We start from the raw sequence: 19867 nt of genomic DNA, 5'->3' as shown, positions 1-19867 counted from the left end.
TTTGTTATCATAGGGGCCATTTATGATATCTGCAAAACGGCTCCAGTATTAACCTCGCTCTTCTTTTGTTTTAGGCGGGACGACAGTATGAGTTACATCTGTGATGCAATATCTACAATCCGCCAAAGAATGTAACAAAAAATCTGGTTTTGCAGATCGCCAGATCGGGTATCCTTTTTTTATTTTTGTGTTGTAATATCAAATTATTTTGTCTGGCATTTCTTCTTGTTCACGAAAATCAATTTTAATCGACATCAAGTGCTGCTGTAAAAAACAACAAAGAAGAGAAATTTATCATTCCATCCGTCAAGAAGAGAGAAAATGATCTGGGGAAACAAAACAGGTTTTTCTTTCGGATTATTCGCATTTGGTTTGCTTCGCCATTTTTTTTTTCCAAGAAGGAAAATCCCTGTGTGTGTATGCGGTGTAGGTTGTTGTTACTTTAAAAAGATTTCTGAAACATGTTGGGGAAAGTTCTCTTTTTACGAATCCGACGTTCTAAATTGACGTCGGCCTTGTGTAACAAAGAAATGAATTGCAGATTAATGCACAAATCGCACGATGACATTTACTCCACCAAAATGTCAGATTGCAAGTCGGTTTGAGTGGTTTTCCAGTTAAAACAAGGTAAACAATCTTCATATCTGACTATCGATTCATATAACTGACATGACTAATTATGTTTCAAAGACGAGAAATGTATCACGACGTAAAAAACATGGTCTTTGTTTCACGTTTTCCTTTCGTAATGGAGGGCACTGTTTACTAATTGGTGGGATTTTGGTTACGTTTTGTTTCATTTTGTATTAAACCATTATGGCTGCCGTGTTTTTGTTCGTAGCAATCAATCAGCCCGTTTGCATTTGACTGTCTTCAATCAACACACTTATCAGTTACCACCCGGAATCCCGGAATTTTTCTCTTTTCAAGTATGGGTCCTCTTTTACCTTTGTCTCCTCCCACCAATCCTTCACGCATTTTAGATTCCCCACTATAGATGGCTGTAGCAGACGATACTGCTTTACTAGTGATCTACGCTAAGTAAAGATGGCGCATCGAACGTTTCTTTTCTGAAAATACAAAACTGTTAAACTGAGAAAATCCTTCATCTATTTTCATGTTCACTCGTCAATAATTGATGACAATAGAACATTTTCCACGAATGTCCACACCAACACAATGCACCTGCACCCAAAACGCACTACAATGATGACGTCGTCAGCTTACCCTTCCTTTTCTACTTGTTCCCCACGTCCAATCGATAAACAACAGACAAACGCACACACGGGGGACAGGGGTGAGAAGAAGGGAGGGGGGAGAAAAGGTTTGAATATAGAAAAATGAAATGGAACCATCCACTAGCCAACGATGGGACTTGTTCCAAAGAGAAGGAAAAAAAAAAATAACCAATTTTGTGATGTCTTTCCTCCCCCACTAGTCCTTTTTTTTTGCTTCCTGTTCCTATTTTATTTCGACTTGGGTGTATACACTACTGGAGTACTTACTTCTCTACCCCCCTCGTTGCTGTTTCCTATGCATTTCTTTGCCAGTCGGTTCCTAACCTTCGGTCGTAGCGGTTTGCACGTGTCCTTTGTGTCTTTGATTTATTTTTAATTTGCACGCGCCAAAATTGGTTTTTGACAATCAGCAACGACTGTATCGATTCAAAATTGTTTACTCGAACAACTGGTGAAAGTGTTTACTGTGGTTTTTTAAATTCTTCCACCACGTGATCTGACGTCTGACCGACGCCTTCTTTATAATTCATTCATACCGCCCCGGTTTGGTAGTGAAGGAAAAAGGTAAATACAATTCTGATGCAATCGTTTCTATGGTAACTTTTTTTATTCGTGTCTGTTTTGAAATTTTTTTTTCGATTAAAAGAGAACAACTTATTTTAATTCTGAGAATCTTATCTCGTCTGTAGAGACAATTGGCGGTTAGTATTCCCTCCTGAATTTTGCACACATTGTCAGATCGCGAAATGGGTTTTCAGATAGAGATAACACGCGGGCTTTGTCTTTGAAGATGGTTTTGGGGGTGGTGTTTTATTTACAAGCCATAAAAGACTCGACATCTGTTTGCGACAAAGGCAAAAAGTGGAACTAAACGATAAACAATCGTTTTTTTTTTTTTTTTCAAAGGACAATATATTTTCGAAAACAACCTCAGACACGACAAGCACTAGATAGATTTCTTGTCTGATCGGTTGGTAAAAAACCTTTTCTTTTATCTGCCCTATGGACAAATCGATTTTTCTTTACAAAATGAAAAATATGCTCGTAATGTTAGGAGAAGACACGGTGGAGGCCAAACTGTGGAATTATGGAAGCAGTTGAATCCAAAAATGATTGGATCGCTCCTACAGAAGTGGACGGCCTTTACGATCCAGCTTTAGAGAAAGAAGCTTGCGGAGTTGGATTCGTCGTCCAAATCGATGGCATCCGTTCCAATAAAGTAAGTCGAATAAAGTCCTGAAATTCTTTACGATTTTTATTAAGTTGTTGTCTACCTACTAATTATTACAATAAAGCCATAACTAACGAGTCAATTTTTAATTAAAATCAGATCCTTAAAGATGCCAGGACCTTGGCTTCTCGTTTAATCCATCGAGGAGCCTGTTCCTGTGACAATGATACGGGCGATGGTGCTGGAGTATTAACTGCCATCCCCCATCAGCTTTACGCAACCATCGTTAGGTAAAATCCTGTTATTTGACAATTGGACATGTTCTCGTAATCTGACGGATGTTGCTTGTAGGGAAGAAGCTGATATCGAATTGCCTCCATTAGGTCATTACGCTACTGGCATTTGTTTTGTTGACAAACAACATCATGCCGAAAGCGAAGCCATGTTCCAGGAGATTGCCAAAGAATGCTCGCTTCAGGTTTCCTTTTTATTCTCCAAAATTCAATTGTTGGAAAACCTAAAGTGTTGCTTTAATAGGTACTCTATTGGCGAACAGTACCGACTGACAGTTCAGTCATTGGGCAAGTGGCTCGAAATGGCGAACCGTTAATGAGACAAGTCTTCGTTACATGGGACAATCCGGCATTTACGTCCCCAGAAGACGAAATTGTTTTCTTGGAAAAGGTTCGTTTGTTTAATTTTTAATTTTTAGATGAAATCGCACCAAAGGCAACAAATTGAGCGAATTGTTTCAATGGTTAAGGGTTAAAAAAAAAAGGGGGAGTCGTAGCATTTTTTTGTGTGAGGCGAGATCGATACGATTCTTATAAGTTAATGGATACACCCTTGCCAAGAATGAAGGATGATTCTCGTTAGATGTTCGTTTTAAAAAGGAAGCGGGTAACTCTACGATCGATAAGGGAAAGAGATCTCTTTTTTTATTTGCTCAACTTGGTTTGGCGTTGCTTCTTGTGACGTCAAGCAAGAAAATCTGTGCGGTTGCAAAAGATGATGTTACCAACTGAAAATGCCCATCCTATTTTTTGTATTTTCCTTATTCAATTTCTTCCCGGGTGGATTAGATTTGACACCGGAATAGTTCGTCTTTTAATGCAAACGAACGGGGAATTGAATATTTGACTACACATACAATAGAAGCTCGTTAGAATAGAATATGTTGCCCGCATGTTAATTCACCTTTTCTGGTTCGGTGGGTACAGTCTCCCGTTGGATTGGGTACCAATTTCCATCTTTTCTAAAGAATTGAATTAAGAAAGTTTGAAAAGATCCTTTTTATTGACTCTCTAGTCAGAAGGAGGTATAAACAAGTGCAATTCTTCCCGTGTAAAAGGATCAATAACGTCCTATTCTTTTGGCATTGATCCTAAAAGAGAATGTTACACAGATTTCTGTATAACATGCACACATACCTATGGCGGTGGTGCTGTAACGATCCCTTTTTTTTTGTGTGTGTGCACATGACAGAACAACATTTTCTAACTTTTTTCTTTCTAACTTCTTTAATATTTAAGGTCTTTGTGTTGAGGAAGAAAGTGACGCACAGGATCCCTCGGCCTGGAGCTCGTTTCTACATTTGCAGCCTATCTCCCGACGTCATCGTTTATAAAGGCCAGCTGACATCCAACCAAGTTTGGACTTACTTTGCTGATCTTGATGTAAGTTTTGAATTGACATTCAGACATTTCCACCTAATCGAATTTTTAAATTCAATGTCAACAGAGACCCGAATATGAAACTTATCTGGCCCTGGTGCACACTCGATTTTCGACCAATACGTTCCCCAGTTGGGAACGAGCCCATCCGTTGCGGATGTTGGCTCATAATGGCGAAATTAATACGCTTCGAGGCAACGTCAACTATATGAAAGCCAGGGAAGGTTTGATGAGTTCCGAACGGTTCGGCAAACGAGCACTGGCTGAACTCTACCCTGTTGTCGAACCCAATCTCAGTGATTCAGGATCGGCCGATTGCGTTCTTGAATTCCTCGTACGTGCCGGAGGCAGATCCCTTCCCGAGGTAAAAATCCTGTTACATAAAAAAGGTTTATTTTTTAACATTCAAAAACGCTTTCTGTTTTTGTGAAAGGCTATTATGACGATGATTCCCGAAGCGTGGGAGAAAGATCCTCTTATGGATCAAGAGAAAAAAGATTTTTATCGATGGGCTGGATGCGCCATGGAACCGTGGGACGGACCGGCTTTGATGGCTTTTACCGATGGTCGCTACATTGGTGCTGTTCTCGACCGGTAAAAATAAATCCTTTGCCCTTTCTATCCTTAGCTGTGTAAAATTAGACTTTAATCTCCCTATGCATGCTCGTTTCCCTGGAGCATTCATTAGGAACTGCTGGTCCAACAAGACATTTCTAATGACAATAGCATTGCCCCTATTCAAAATGCATTTCTTTTGATGTTAGGAATGGTCTGAGACCATCGCGTTATTACGTCACAAAAGACAACGTGGTTGTCATGGCCTCAGAAGTAGGCGTCTACGATGTAGATCCGATCGATATTGTACACAAAGTGAGTTGAAACTCTTCTAAAGTGAGAAAATGCCCTGAAATGTCGATTCGTTTTCAATCAACTTCTTCTTTTTTTCGTTGAACTCAGGGAAGATTGGAGCCATCCCGGATGCTTTTGGTGGATACAGCCAACCGAGTCATCATCGGTGATGATGAGATCAAGATGAGCATCGCTCGTAGTCGACCACATTCCAGTTGGTTGAGCCAGCTGGTCACCCTGGATGATTTAAGAAAAGCGTCGTCGGAAATATCGAACGGTGAACCATCTGCCCCAGTCTCCCATCTCGAATCGGCCGTCGATATCCAGAAGCAGCTGTCGCTATTCAACTATACGTTGGAAACGCTGACACTTCTGCTCGTTCCCATGTTCACTACCAAGTAAACAAATAACTTCAAAGAAAAGAAAAACAAACATTTTCTTTCAAAAATTTCTGAATTTGTTTTGGTTAAAACGAATAGGAAAGAAGCTTTAGGGTCAATGGGTAACGATGCCCCGTTGGCTTGCCTCTCGGAATTCCACCCTTTACTCTACGAGTATTTTAAGCAGCTTTTTGCCCAAGTAAAACCAAATATTTACAGACTTTTAACAGTTTTTTCTGATGTAAATAGAAATGTTGTTTTTCTTAGGTCACTAATCCGCCGATCGATCCTTTCCGTGAAAGGATAGTCATGTCGTTGGCTTGCCCTATTGGTCCGGAAGCCAATATTTTGGAACCGAGTGAACAGCAATGCCGTCGCTTGTACCTGGACCAGCCCATTCTATCACCCGAAGATCTGTCCGTCATTTGCCGTTCTCGCCTTAAGGATTGGAAGGTTTTTTTTTTTTATCTTTTTTTTTTTTAGAGTAAAATCAGAGATATTTGACGTTATTGATTTTCTAGACTCAAGTGGTAGATATTACCATCGAAGCTGGTAAACCCCTAGATTATATCGTGGAATTGGACAGAATTTGTCAGGAAGTGACAGAGGCTGTCAATGACGAGTACCAGTTTATTGTCTTGTCCGATAAGAAAGCCGGGATTGAAAGGTATTTTCAATCGTCAAAAGTCCTCTTAAGTATTTGAAAGTTTTTTAAACAACATTTTTCCCGTTTCAAAAGGACTCCGTTGAGTACCCTCTTGACTCTAGGGGCTGTCCATCATCATCTGATTGAAGAGAGGCTTCGGATGAAAGTGGCCCTCATCCTAGAAACGGGCGAAGCCAGGTACGTCTACTTCTAAATTTCAACAAAAGTTTATAACATCATTGCCATTATGATTAGGGAGGTGCATCACATGTGCGTCCTGTTGGGCTACGGAGCCGATGCCATTTGTCCTTATTTGATTTTCGACGCTGCCCGGCGCCTGAGAGCCGAAGGTGTTCTAAATGAGAAATACAACGACAAGGAAATATTTCGGGTAAAAATCAATTTAATCCTCTTTGACGAGAGTGACCTCTAGGCTAATTATTATTACTGTCCTTGCAGAATTACGTTGCGGCCATGGAAAATGGCATCTCAAAAGTCATGGCCAAAATGGGAATATCGACCCTTCAATCGTACAAGGGAGCTCAGATCTTCGAAGCAGTTGGACTGTCTCGCGAGATTGTCGATAAATGTTTCAAGGTAAAACCAAACTAACTAGTTAATCTACTTTCCAATTACCACATTTTTGTTATCGTAGGGCACCTCGTCGCGTTTGAGTGGAGTAACATTCAAAGAACTGGCTGAAGAGACAATGGGTCGTCACGCGTTGACGTTTCAACAACGTCAGTGTGACACGTACACACTGCGCGAACCAGGCATTTATCATTGGCGTCATGGCGGAGAAAAACATGTCAATGATCCTAATAGTATTGGCAACCTCCAGGTACGAACTGCGCAATCATCAGAAATAATTATTTTCACTGATTTGTATTTGGATCCTGTAGGAAGCAGCCAAAAACAATAGTCGAGATGCGTTTGCTCGTTTCCAAGAATCTACAATGGTAAGTTTGCGCCAATGCACTCTGCGAGGTCAGTTGGAGCTGATTCCATCGAAATCGCCCGTCAACATTGATGATGTCGAACCAGCTGCTGAGATCGTCAAGAGATTCGTAACAGGTTTCTCCGTATTCACCTGATTTCAATTAAAAGAAACCTTAAAAGACATGTTCATTGTGTTATACAGGTGCAATGAGCTTTGGATCCATTTCAATGGAAGCCCATACTACCCTTGCAAAAGCGATGAACCGCGTTGGAGCTAAATCCAACACCGGAGAAGGAGGCACGTCAAATTACATTCGGAAATTAAAATCATTCATAGTGAACACAGTTTAATTTAATTGAATGCTTTAGGGGAAGATCCGGAACGTTATTTGAACCAGGATCCTGAAAATAATCATCGCTCTGCTATCAAACAAGGTTTTTAATTAAAAATTTATTTTCCTGTCGGAGGAACCTGATTCTAATCTCTTAAATAAAAAAAAAAAAAAAAAACTTTAAGTTGCCAGTGGCCGGTTTGGAGTGACAGCAGCTTATCTTGCCAATGCTGACGAGTTGCAAATTAAAATGGCTCAGGGAGCCAAACCGGGTGAAGGTGGCGAATTACCCGGTTACAAAGTGACGGCCGAGATTGCACGCACGCGACACAGCGTGCCGGGAGTTGGCTTGATATCTCCTCCTCCTCATCACGACATTTATTCAATCGAGGATCTGGCCGAGTTGATTTACGATCTCAAATGCGCAAATCCCAGGGCTCGCATATCCGTAAAACTCGTATCCGTTGTCGGTGTGGGTGTAGTAGCCACTGGCGTTGCCAAAGGCAAGGCGGAACACATCACCATTTCTGGTCACGATGGAGGCACGGGAGCTAGTAGCTGGACCGGAATCAAAAGTGCCGGACTCCCTTGGGAACTTGGGGTTGCCGAAACTCATCAAACTCTAGTCTTGAATGATTTACGTTCACGGATTGTCCTTCAGGTTAAAACAATTTCCCCTTTTTTTTCAAATAAAAAATTTCTAATAGATGCGTCTTCATTTTATATTAGGCGGACGGCCAAATCAGGACGGCATTCGATGTTATAGTGGCAGCCTTATTAGGTGCAGATGAATTCGGATTCAGCACTGCTCCGCTGATTATATTGGGTTGCACGATGATGCGGAAATGTCACTTGAATACGTGCCCAGTCGGAATTGCGACTCAGGATCCGGTTCTTCGCCAGAAATTTAATGGGCAGCCTGAGCATCTCATCAATTATCTATTCTTGCTGGCAGAAGAAGTCCGAAAAGAAATGGCCAAGCTTGGATTCACGAAATTCCAGCAATTGATCGGAAGGACTGATCTTCTACGTGCCCGTGACGGTCTGGATTCCTCTGCTCCATCCAAAGCTAAATTTTTGAACTTTGACGCTCTGCTGCGCAATGCCCAGAAAATGCGGCCTGGAGTTGGTATCGTTGGTGGATCAATTGCCCAAGATTTCGGCCTCGAGGATCACCTGGATCAAATATTGATAAAGGAGTCGGCGGCCGTATTGAATGGAACCAGCCGTCGAGTTGACTTTGAAGTTGATATCGTCAATTCTAATCGAGCTGTAGGCACGATGCTTAGCTACCACATCGCTAAACAACATGGAGATAAAGGACTTCCATCCGGAAGCATCAACATTCTCATGAAAGGATCTGCCGGACAGAGTTTCTGCGCTTTCTTAGCACACGGAATCCACATTACTCTTGTAGGCGATGCCAATGATTACGTTGGCAAAGGTTTGTCTGGTGGCGAGATCGTTATACATCCGCATCCGGACTCCAGCTTCCGCTCAGAAGAAAACATTATCGCTGGTAATGCATGTCTTTACGGTGCCACTTCGGGACGTGTCTTTTTACGTGGTGTAGCTGCCGAACGTTTTTGCGTCCGCAATTCCGGCTCTACTGCTGTCGTCGAAGGAGTAGGAAATCATGGATGTGAATACATGACTGGCGGAATAGTCTTAATTTTAGGTATGACATTCTCGGAAGTTTAACATTCGCATTTAATGGAAATGGATTCATATCATTTAGGATCTACGGGACGTAATTTCGCTGCTGGAATGTCGGGCGGAATTGTCTACGTCTTGGATGTCAAAGGCGATTTCGCTAGTGTTTGCAATACGTCGATGGTGGAACTGTTACCTTTAGTCGAAGATGAAGATGTCACTCTTGTTCATTCTCTACTTAAAGAGTTTGTCGAGAAAACTTCATCCGAAGTGGCTTCAGCTTTGCTCGGAAATTGGCCGGAATCACGCAGCCGATTCGTCAAAGTCTTCCCTTACGAATACCAACGTGCTCTGCAAGGCCTGAAGGAGGCGCAGCGTGAAAAACCAATAATCAACAGTAATTCTACTGCCAAAATCAATGGATTTCACAAGAAATCAGCTGCCATTCAAGACATCGAGGATGCGGTGGTCAACGGTTCGGTTTCCGCCACAACTGAAAAGGCGTTGGACAAGACGAGGGGTTTCATGAAATACAACCGCGAACTTCAATCTTATAGGCCGGTTGAGAAACGAATGAATGACTGGGATGAAATCTATAATTTCAATCACATCCGCAAAGGATTGAAAGTTCAAACTGCCCGTTGCATGGATTGCGGTGTGCCATTTTGCCAGAGTTCCTACGGTTGTCCTCTTGGCAATCTCATCCCGAAATGGAATGACCTCGTCTACCAAAACAAATGGAAGGACGCGTTGGATCAACTTTTACAAACAAACAATTTCCCGGAATTCACTGGCCGAGTTTGTCCGGCTCCTTGTGAAAGCGCCTGCGTGCTGGGCATTAACAGTTCGCCCGTTACCATCAAGTCGATTGAATGTGCCATCATCGATCACGCATTCGAGCAAGGATGGATGAAACCCGATCCTCCGTCCTTCCGCAGCGGCAAAAAAGTCGCAGTTGTTGGTTCCGGTCCAGCTGGATTAGCTTGCGCTCATCAACTTAATAAGGTTTTTTTAAAAATTGTTTTATATTCTTTTTGGACCAATAAAATAATTAAGTTTATCCTTTCTGATTGATTAGGCTGGGCATCTAGTCACCGTCTATGAACGTGATGACGCGATTGGTGGCCTACTTCAATATGGTATCCCTACCATGAAGCTTTCCAGGAGTGTAGTCCAAAGGCGAATAGACTTGATGGAAAAAGAAGGAATAGTCTTCCGAACGGGGGTTAATATTGGCAAGGACATTTCTGCCAAGGTTTGCAATCAATCAAATATTTGTTTTGTGATATAAAAATCATTCTTGTTTTTATATTTTGGCATAGGAATTGCACAACAACTTTGATTCCGTAGTCCTTTGTCTTGGGGCCACTAAACCTCGAGATATATCGATACCCGGCCGAGAATTAGACGGAATCTATCAGGCCGTTGCGTTTTTAGAAACTTGGCAAAAGAAGCAATCTTCTCCCAATAATAAATTGGGAAATCCAGCTTTTACTGCTAAAGACAGAGATGTCGTTGTCCTTGGCGGAGGTGACACTGGTTGCGACTGTATCGGAACGTCTCTCCGCCAGGGAGCGCGTTCTATTACGACGTTCGAAATTCTTCCACCTCCGCCAACTTCACGAGCTGCCGACAATCCTTGGCCTCAGTGGGGTCGTGTTTTTAAAGTTGATTATGGTCACGATGAAGTCAAAACCAAATTCGGTAAAGATCCGCGTCTGTTTAATATGATGAGCAAAGAATTCGTGAATGATGGACATGGCAGAGTCGCTGGTATTAAAGCAGTGCAAGTCGAATGGACAAAAGACTCAGCCGGACGATGGATCATGTCGGAAATTGCTGGAAGCGAAAAGGTGAGATCAATTTTCATAATTTAAAGAATGCAATCAGAATTCTAATGAAATGTTTTCGTGTTCCAGTTGTTCAAGTGTGATATGGTTCTATTAGCCATGGGATTCCTTGGTCCCGAGCGCTACATTATCGATCAATTAAAACTCGATGAAGATCCTCGCAGTAATGTGGCAACGCCTAATGGTCAATACTCGACTAACGTTGCCCGTGTTTTCGCCGCTGGAGATTGCAGAAGAGGCCAATCGCTGGTGGTGTGGGCCATTGCCGAAGGGCGGCAAGCGGCACGACAGGTAGATCAAATGTTGATGGGTTCGTCTTCGTTGAGCGGACCAGGAGGAATCATTCAATTGAATGGCTGTATTGGTGGTACGACTCAATCAAACCACCATTGATTATTACTAATCAACTATATTACGTTAATAGCTTAGATTTGCATTTAGATATCGTAAGGGATGCATGATCGTGATTGGGGCTTTAATTGTTTTAAAAACAAATTAAACGTCGTTTGCTTATTTTAATACCGTTTATATAGCTCGTCCCCTTGAATGACAGTTAATTTGCATATGGCTATGCTATGAATGCTACTGTTTGATGAGGGAGAGAATACACATCTAACACACAATAGCTGGTCTGAGAAGATCACTCGCCACTTGGAAACATGCAGCAGTAGAAGGAAGATTGAATAGGAGGGTCACTTTCGATATCGAAAATTGGAAATGAAGAAAACCCGGCACCAAACGTGTACTAAGATAACAGGGAAGAAAGACACTAATGTATAGAATGGTGTAACAGCAAAAGAGGAGAAAAACAGAAGGCAGGAACAGTTAAAACGTGACTTGATTTCTTTTTCCGGTCTTCCCAGGAGATAGCCAACAACGATAAGGTGAAGAGGTTAGATAAGTAAATTAATTTTTTTCAAGCACAGCATTTAGGTCGATCCGCTAAAAATTGTCGTTTGAGGTGTTTCAAACAAACGACAATGCAACAAGGATCTGCATCTGATGATTCGGAGCAAGGCAACGCTTCAGTTTGATGACATGAAGGCATGGATGCCGGATGCTGGACTGGATTGAGTTCTCCGTTATTTTCAAGCGCTGAATTTGATGGTCCACTTTCACAATTACAACCGCATCCGGTCATCCGACTTGCTGATTTATTCGCCACGGGTTCATTCGAAGGTTTTTTGCCACAGCCACAGCCGCAACCTTTTCCTGTGGTCGTTTGTGGTTGGCTGGAATCATCCATCGATGAGGAATCCAAAACCGGATTGCATGAGACGCTGCAATCGTTGAGCAAAGGGTCACAGCGACATGGATTGCAATGGCAAATGTCAACAGCTGCTGCCACATCTTTCAGCAATCGATCGTGATCTTCATTTAAAAGATGGTCTGGCTGGTCGATCTGAGAACTGCACATATTTTCAAGGTCACTTATAGCTCGGGTACGACTTGCCGATACTATTTCCATTTGGTACATGTCAGTAATGTCTGTAATGCCAGTCCCATCGGTAGATATCTCTGTTTCTATTTAAAATAACCAACGAAATCATATCTGGGATCCGAAAGTGAAAGAGGACGGACTTACCATCAAAAGCTTTTTCCTGCATCGATTGGGAACTGTCTTCAGTTATGGCGGAAGGAGATGATTCAGCCAATGGGTCAATAGATTCCGAAGGCTGTAACGCTAAATTGCGATCAGTCAGAAGCTGCTCGAGACTCATCCCGCTCCGCTGCGTCATTCGGTTCACGCTTTCAGCGCTCAGTGGAATCACCGCATACGCTTCACGGAACACGAGAAAAATGCATTAAAAAAAAATCTTTGCTGTGAAATGTTTTGAGTTGGCGTTACCTTGGACCCCATCTAAAGAAGGAACGGTAGTCAACCGAATTTCGTCAGGATTGACCGAGTTAAGCACTTGACGCCCGATAGTCTCATCGCACGAGTTGACATCGCCATTTTGCGCAGAAGAATTTTTGTGCTTAGTCAAGTGTAACTTCCAGGAATTGCGCTTAGCGAACGTCCGACCACACCCGGAGTCACTGCATGCATAAGGTCGCTCACCCGTATGAGATAACAAATGGGATTTCAGGTGATGGCTATTGCGAAATGATTTCGTGCATCCTTCGTGTTCACATCTATAGAGTTAAAACAAAACAATAAGCCTGAGTCATTTCAATTCGTATTGTGCGTTAGTTACTTAAATGGCCGGTCTCCCGAATGTACGCGCTTGTGTTTACGGAGGTCGCTGAGGGTAGTGAAGAACTTCACACATCCAGACTGTTCACATTTAAAAGTGGTGCCATTGTGCACCCTTTGATGAGCTTTCAAGCGGTAGAGTGTGTTGAAATTTTTCTCACATCCCACAATATCACAGCCATAGGGACGATCTTTGGTGTGCACCCGTACATGGATCTTGAGACTGTGGGAATTGAGAAAAGCTTTCCCACAATCCTCTTCAGTACACTTGAAAGTATATTCACCTAATTCAAAGCAAACTTGTTAATTAATGTTTTCAAATGAAAAAAACTATGTCAGTAACCTGTGTGACTTTTGGTGTGAGCTTTCAAGTTACCAGCGGAACTGTAAGTTCGTGGGCATCCCTCAAACCTGCAACGGAAACGTTTTTTGGTCCTTTCATCTGTTTCAGAGTTGACAGATTCAATGGTCAGTGTTGCATGACTTGGTTCACTGGGCATACAATTTGAAGAACCTGGATTGATTTGCATGCAAATCTCATTGGCTGAAATAGTGTGCTGGATATACCTGGAAAATGATGTTTATTAAAATCCAACAAATTAGGAAAGATATTTTAAAGTGGTACAATACCCCTCATTTTCAATGTCCTGGTCGGTGCTTTCGGTCGGTGTTGTTAAATTTTGCAGAGAGCTTACACTTTTCTCGGATGTGTTTAAGTCATCACCAAAACAGGTATTCAAGTCGATACTACCATCCAGGTAATCTTGAATGTTAGTGATCTTCTCTTGGTGATAAACTGGTAACATTAAATTTGTTAAACTAGTATTTGAATTGCCATCGAAGGCAAACATGCTTCTGGAATCATCGTCCATGTCCATTTTTTTACCCTACTTCACTTCTCTTTCATCCTACGAAGGAAGGGAAATCTAGGGAATGGTTCTGAAATCATATCAAATGACAATGCCATCTAGCGAGCCTCTTTAGTTTCTTTCTCTTTGGGACTTTACTGTTTCGAATAATCAGACGCCTGAAAGTTCCGTACCAAAACACATCATGGCCGACGTTTATCTCGAGTCTTTTCCTTCTTCTGTTTGGCTTCAATTGGAAAAGCAAACTTTGTTGTCTCATGATTACCTTGTCGACGAGCTTAGTAAGCACCTCAGCATTGCAAGGCAAAATGTTCAATGTAAATTTTTCCGTGGACACTCTCAAATTTTGCCGGGAAGTTGTGACCCGTGGCCCAAAAGCGATACCTTCATTAGAACAAGTATCTCATTGGCAGGCGGGAAAGGTGGCTTCGGTTCTATGTTGAGGTATTGTATTTTTTTTTCTTTTTTTTTTTTTTTTTACTTATTTTCTCTTTGATAACTTTGATTCGTGGCTTCAGAGCTATTGGAGCCCAAATTGAAAAAACTACCAACCGTGAAGCCTGTCGTGACTTGAGTGGAAGGCGGCTTAGGGATATTAATGAGGAGAAAAGGTAGATTGTTTTATTGATGTACTTGGTAGATGCAATATAAATCTTAACACCTCTCTAAAATGTAGACTTAAAGATTGGGTTTCAAAGCAAGCTGATAGAGAAAAGGAACGAGAAGAAAGAAAACAGAAAAAGTTGGAAAAGCTAAGACAGGAATATCATCATGAATTTCACGATCCTGAATATTTTAGAGTTAGATCAGAGGTTCTTGACACTGTGAATGAGGCTTTGGAACAAGGTAGTAACAATGTCTATTTTAATTGTCATTGCTTTGATTTTCATCATCTTTGACTTTCAGGAATACAGGCTTCTAGTTCAACAGCTGTTGAACCACCATTGAAAAAACATAAAGCTTCTGATGATGGGCCAGCAATGAAAAAAACAGCATTTTGGTAAGCTTATTTCTTCTCATTTTTTCTATTGAATAGCGTATTAACGGGTCTTTATTAAAAAGGATTGGTGTATCTGATGATGAGTCTGATTCATCGGATGACGAAAGAAAATCTTCGTCGAACACTAAGACCGAAGAAGAATCCAAAGCACCTGAATCCAGCAGCCAAGTGTCTGACGAGCGGCAAACCGAATCCATTGAAACATCCGATGAAACTGAATCCCCCAATATTCAAAAAGAAGATAACATTCCCTTGGCTAGTTCTTCTAAATCGGTGATTGATACTCCACCCCAGCACGAGCAAGCTGCTGAAGAAACAGTCGTTCCCACCACACCTGCTGTCGCGGAAGAGGTGGTCGTTCCTACACCAGCCACTCCCGAACCTACGGTCTTCTTACCCATCGACTTGCAGAATTTCGATAGTTCCAAAGCTTTGGAGTCGTTAGGTCTCAACCATTTGAAACACGAACTGCAAAGACTTGGCATGAAATGCGGTGGCTCCCTTTCAGAACGCGCATCACGTCTTTACAGTATCAAAGGCCTGTCAGTGGAGGAGATCGATCCCAGTCTACTCGCCAAGCCGCCGAAGAAGAAATAAATGGTAAAAAATACATACGATCATCAACATTTAATGCGTAAATTGACATGTTCAATACAATTTTGACAGTACAATTAGGGGCTTGCCAATCAAATTGATGAAACGTGCTTGATTGAAGGTTAGTGGTACTTAATTTTTAGTCCGCGATTTTTAAAATGTATAGCCGTGCGTATCGATGTATATCCTCCGTGGCAAACGGCATCTTTCCGTTAATTTCCAATCGGTTGTAATCGATTTCCTTGATCATTTGAAAGCCGCCCTTGGCAAGTACGTGAGCCATAAATTCGCTGACAGCTTCAACTTTAATCGATTGCAATCCCTTGCATTTGGCTAGCATAACCGTGAGTTTTGTGCATTGGGTCGATAGCCCACGTTTAGCGTAGTCCTGGCCCACGGTCATCAGGTCGATAGACAGGACTGGATCGCCATCCAAGTTCATCCCTTCGTGAAGTATTTCCAGTAGATCACAAATGTTTTGCCACCCAGGGCGCTCGATAGGATCAGCAAACGAAACCAAACTAATATCATCTTCCGGTCGATTCTTGTAGTCGATGTCGTTGATGGCTGCAGCGGCTATTCGATTATTATTGTTGGTATCACGAAGAATGATGGAGACACCCTTGGAGCAAACGTGACTGATGTACTGCCCTATCCAAGGTCGCAATTCCTTTTCAACGTCCCAATTGTCTTTCAAGGGGAATCGATGAAAGAACTCTTTCATGATGAATTCGGTCAATAGTTGCACATCGTCGGTTCCTGCCAAATCGAAAATTAATTCTGGATATCCATCGCAAACAATAGGAAACGAAACGAGATCTTGAGTAGGCGCTGCCATCGTTAGAGATGGCTGACGCTTAGACTACGCCCCCCGAGCACCAGCAATTTTGACAGATAGAGAAATCAATTATCAATTTGTTGATTACGATATCTTTGTCTACATATTAAGTGACCTCCTTGGCCGTTTTTTTTTTGTAATCTACCGATATTTGTATGCATGTGTCTCCTTGCGAACGCGGTGTGTCATAAATGAAACGTGATTGTCTGACCGTGACACGATGACAAATTGAGGCAAACATTTTTTCTTTTTGGAACCGACTCTCTGACGGAGATGAATTCCTGTCAGTTGGTGTTTGGACACTGCCATCGTGCTCATTTTTTCCTTCTAAATATTCCGACGATGATTTATTTTTTTGTGGGGACGGGGGGCTTCCCTTTATATCCCCATTGCGACATTTTAGGAAAAAGAAACGGAAACTTTTCTGTTAATGATCTTCACGTGGAAGGCCAAAAAAATAGAAGATAAACGTCAACGACCGTCGCCGTTGTTGCGCCATCAAGTTTGTTTTCCATCCGTCCAAGTCGTTAGAGTGAAACATAAATCAAGTATGGGACGTCTCCGCTATGCAATTAGCCGTAGAAATTCGTTTTCTTATTCAAACATTAAACGGAATCTGCGAGAACTTTACGCTGATCGTAAGAGTTTGAAAGGATGAGCTACACTCGTAAAAATACTCTCAACGCGGAGGTCTTTTCTTATGCGATTTTCTTTTTACTAGTACATAAATCATGGCCAAAAGTATCAACGGTCAACTCCCCAAGGCCGCTCGAATCAACATTCCATCTTCCTGTGTATTCGGACCGTCGAGTTTTTAACGTCTTTGGTTCGTGTTTCGGCTTTTCTTGAAAGCAAAAGAGAGAACATGTTAGGGGAACTCCCGAACGATCCGCTAAACTCATTTTTGCCTTTTGATTCTGTGCCGCCTTGAAGGGTTGGCATTCAAATTCTTGGCTGGAACACAGATAATTGGTAGTTTTTATCCGTGAGTGATTGAGACGTTAAGTGGTCCGGCTTTCCCAGTCGGTGTATTCCACATTTTTAAAATTCGATTTCTTTCATCATCACGACGGTATGGCGTAATTTCACAAGTGCAATGCCCCGTACTTCCATTTAAATTGCGATTGCCAAGTCTAAGGACCCCTCCGTAGAGGCTTTTCTTATATTAGACCATCCTTTGTATTATCAGGACGCCGACTCTATTTTCGTACCATATTTATGTAAATGCTAGGGGCCCCCAGAAAATTAGCTCTTTGTTCCATACATTTTGAGGGGTCGTGACTTTTGGAACTTAATAATACGTTGCGGGGTCTTAGTTATTAAGTTCGTGAATTGATCCCTCGCTGAGGGCATTTACATCTCATTTTAAAAGATGTCGAGTTCGGGTTAGAAAACAAATGAATCACCGTTTTGTATGCCACCGTTTATTTGGAATGGAAAGATTTAAATTCCTAATTTGTTTTGAGGCGTGTATCCCGTTCAAGGACGATGGTGTACAGTGAGTTTATCGGGACAAAGTCCCGAAAGGCTTAAAACGCATTTCACCTTGGCCTCGCCATTTCTACGTGGTACGTTCAGTATTTGCTGACTGTATGTTGTCTAAACGTTCGTCGTCCTTGCATGAATATGTAAACATACACTCACGCAAATTTTGTTCCCCTCTTTTACATGAAAAGCCTTTTGATTTAAAAGTCCTTGCCTATTGTAAAATTCTTTCCTGCGTTACATGAATTCGGAAGATAGTCGTTGTTCTTTCTGAAATTTTGTACGGAGTTGTCGGCTGACCTTTCGGCAGAATATTATCGTTGACTTTAAATTATGCGCTATTCTATCGCTGAAATTTCGAAACTCTTGCATTCCTAATATGGGTAGACAACGAAGTCTCTTCCATAAAAAGGAATTGGCAGTTTTGGAAATTTTTTAAAATGCGCATCTGCCAAACTATAAAACGAGCAATAATCGGTTGCGTCCGAATCACGAACAGAATTTTAAAGGCGTTGCCAAAAACGATCACCAGCGTATTTTCCTTGAATGAAAAATGGCACCAACATTTTTTTTTTTCAAAAATAAAATCTGAAATGTACAATTTAAAAAAAAAGCTATAGGACATTTTCTTCTTAGACGATGTGAACTTCGATTGCTCACGGTCAGTTGGGAACTCTTGCGCTTCTGTCAAAACAAATCGATTCTTTTTTTGCAATGACCAAACAAAGAGTTTGTTGGCACAGGTGATGTGTGTGCTGCCTCATCACCATCATTCCCGAGCAATGTATTTTTGTATGCATATTATGCAAATGTCTATATCGAGCCAAACGAAAATATGAGATACACCGATTGGTTTTTCATTTTTTAAAAATGATGTTCGCATACAAGCCCAACTAGTGAGGCGCACCTTCGTGAAACTCTTATTTTTGCCGTGATTATAGGAGAAATGTCGGGATAGGAAAATTCTTGTTACCGGCCTACCGTAATTTATGAATATCTTCTGCTGTTCCAAGGTCGATCTTAATCAACCGCCGATGCTCAACTCATTTCCTATTCGAAACAGTTTCAGAAATGAACGCGTGACGAAAGGCAATCAAGGCGCGGTACAACCTATCGTGAGTAAAAGAACTTTCAGTCCTCACGTCTTTACTGGGGTCCAACCGCCTTCGTTTTAACTTTGATCAGATCTTCGCTAACGAAAACAAAAGGTTAAGAAATTGCCATTAGACAAAACGAATTTATGAGTTTCAAGTTTCAACACTTGGTGGCCATTTCAAGCGAATGGCTATTCTCAATGTCACGCAATAAAAAGAAACAAATTGCCCGGGCCAAGGACTTGTACAGTTGCCCATCTCTTGACCCTCAAAGATGATTACACACAGCAGCTATCGTGATTTTTTTTTAAAAAGATGCTTTTAAGGATAAACACATGCGCCTTTCTGCTCGTCACAATTGCCTCAGTCTGTTTGCTCGTTGAATTTGAAAACACCTGGATATTGCTGGAGGCAGCTACTGGTTGCCCAACGGTTCGTTATTACCTTCACAGACAGGTAGGGGGTACTTGAAGCGAATTATCAATGCAATCTTTTTTGTTCGTCAGAAGTTATGGGCGATCTGAATGTGAAAAATTGGACAGTGTTTGCTGTGCTGGGTTCGTGACTATGTTTAGCTGTGATCACCTTGTCAGCGGGTGTATTTTTGATTTTGACGGTTAGTTGCAGAGTCGAGATGTTTGCCGCTGCGTTTCATAGGAGTAGGACTCGCCTTTTTATTGTAACTTTGCCAAAAAACGGATAAATGGCATTTGCAATTCAAATTGTTTGGCGTGAGGGTCAACAAGATTCTGCGTTGTTAGTCGTTGTTCAATAAACTCGTGTGAGAGATCTGACCTTGGTTGCCAATACATTATTCACAATCTTTATTTTTGAATCTTTTAATGTTGGCGAATGCATATTTCTGAAATCTCAAATCAAAAACTATAGTCGACATAAGGTAAATTCAATAAATTCACATAAAACGTAATAAATTTGGAATCGCAATGCTAGAGGAAATGGTATGAAAGAGCTTTGATAACCCGAATGAGCGGCTATGGAAGAAAATTGGAAAGAGGCCAGTCACGCTAGACCTGTACAACAAGACCTGATAAGGCTGTT

General features: G+C 41.7%; 3 protein-coding genes across 5 annotated transcripts; 1 reads left to right on the top strand and 2 right to left on the bottom strand.

The window, feature by feature from the left end:
* Positions 1-1500: 1500 nt before the first annotated feature.
* LOC116920522 (glutamate synthase [NADH]) lies at positions 1501-19635 on the top strand. Of its 2 annotated transcripts, XM_045171858.1 has the most exons (33): positions 1541-1802; positions 2145-2208; positions 2293-2457; positions 2569-2699; positions 2761-2887; positions 2947-3093; positions 3942-4085; positions 4150-4446; positions 4516-4676; positions 4847-4952; positions 5040-5329; positions 5411-5510; positions 5579-5764; positions 5833-5978; positions 6051-6155; positions 6213-6348; positions 6417-6554; positions 6613-6798; positions 6860-7031; positions 7099-7194; positions 7266-7331; positions 7414-7889; positions 7958-8906; positions 8967-9886; positions 9960-10136; positions 10204-10734; positions 10801-11022; positions 13952-14241; positions 14316-14408; positions 14474-14643; positions 14704-14797; positions 14860-15397; positions 15464-19635. In XM_045171858.1, the coding sequence occupies exons 3-32, from the start codon at positions 2326-2328 to the stop codon at positions 15392-15394; spliced, it is 7323 nt and encodes a 2440-aa protein (XP_045027793.1). In that variant the 5' UTR covers positions 1541-1802; positions 2145-2208; positions 2293-2325; the 3' UTR covers positions 15395-15397; positions 15464-19635. The 2 variants fall into 2 exon arrangements, with proteins under 2 accessions (XP_045027794.1, XP_045027793.1); XM_045171859.1 differs by lacking the exons at positions 2145-2208; positions 13952-14241; positions 14316-14408; ... (2 more) ...; positions 14860-15397; positions 15464-19635 and having other exon boundaries at positions 1501-1802; positions 10801-11354.
* On the bottom strand, positions 11242-13870 carry LOC116920526 (zinc finger protein 143). Of its 2 annotated transcripts, XM_032926650.2 has the most exons (7): positions 13559-13870; positions 13443-13495; positions 13272-13370; positions 12930-13212; positions 12581-12867; positions 12317-12511; positions 11242-12255 (listed from the first exon to the last, which is right to left on the bottom strand). In XM_032926650.2, the coding sequence occupies exons 1-7, from the start codon at positions 13804-13806 to the stop codon at positions 11648-11650; spliced, it is 1773 nt and encodes a 590-aa protein (XP_032782541.2). In that variant the 5' UTR covers positions 13807-13870; the 3' UTR covers positions 11242-11647. The 2 variants fall into 2 exon arrangements, with proteins under 2 accessions (XP_032782541.2, XP_032782540.2); XM_032926649.2 differs by having other exon boundaries at positions 13272-13495; positions 13559-13869.
* Positions 15410-16229, bottom strand: LOC116920554. The gene has a single exon (XM_032926701.2). The coding sequence runs from the start codon at positions 16227-16229 to the stop codon at positions 15531-15533; it is 699 nt and encodes a 232-aa protein (XP_032782592.2). The 3' UTR covers positions 15410-15530.
* Positions 19636-19867: the final 232 nt, after the last annotated feature.

This window comes from Daphnia magna, linkage group LG4 (assembly GCF_020631705.1).
Source record: "Daphnia magna isolate NIES linkage group LG4, ASM2063170v1.1, whole genome shotgun sequence".
NCBI classification, from domain to species: Eukaryota; Metazoa; Arthropoda; class Branchiopoda; order Diplostraca; family Daphniidae; genus Daphnia; species Daphnia magna.
The sequence above is the reverse complement of the archived record's forward strand: the minus strand, read 5'-3'. Positions and strand labels throughout refer to the sequence as shown.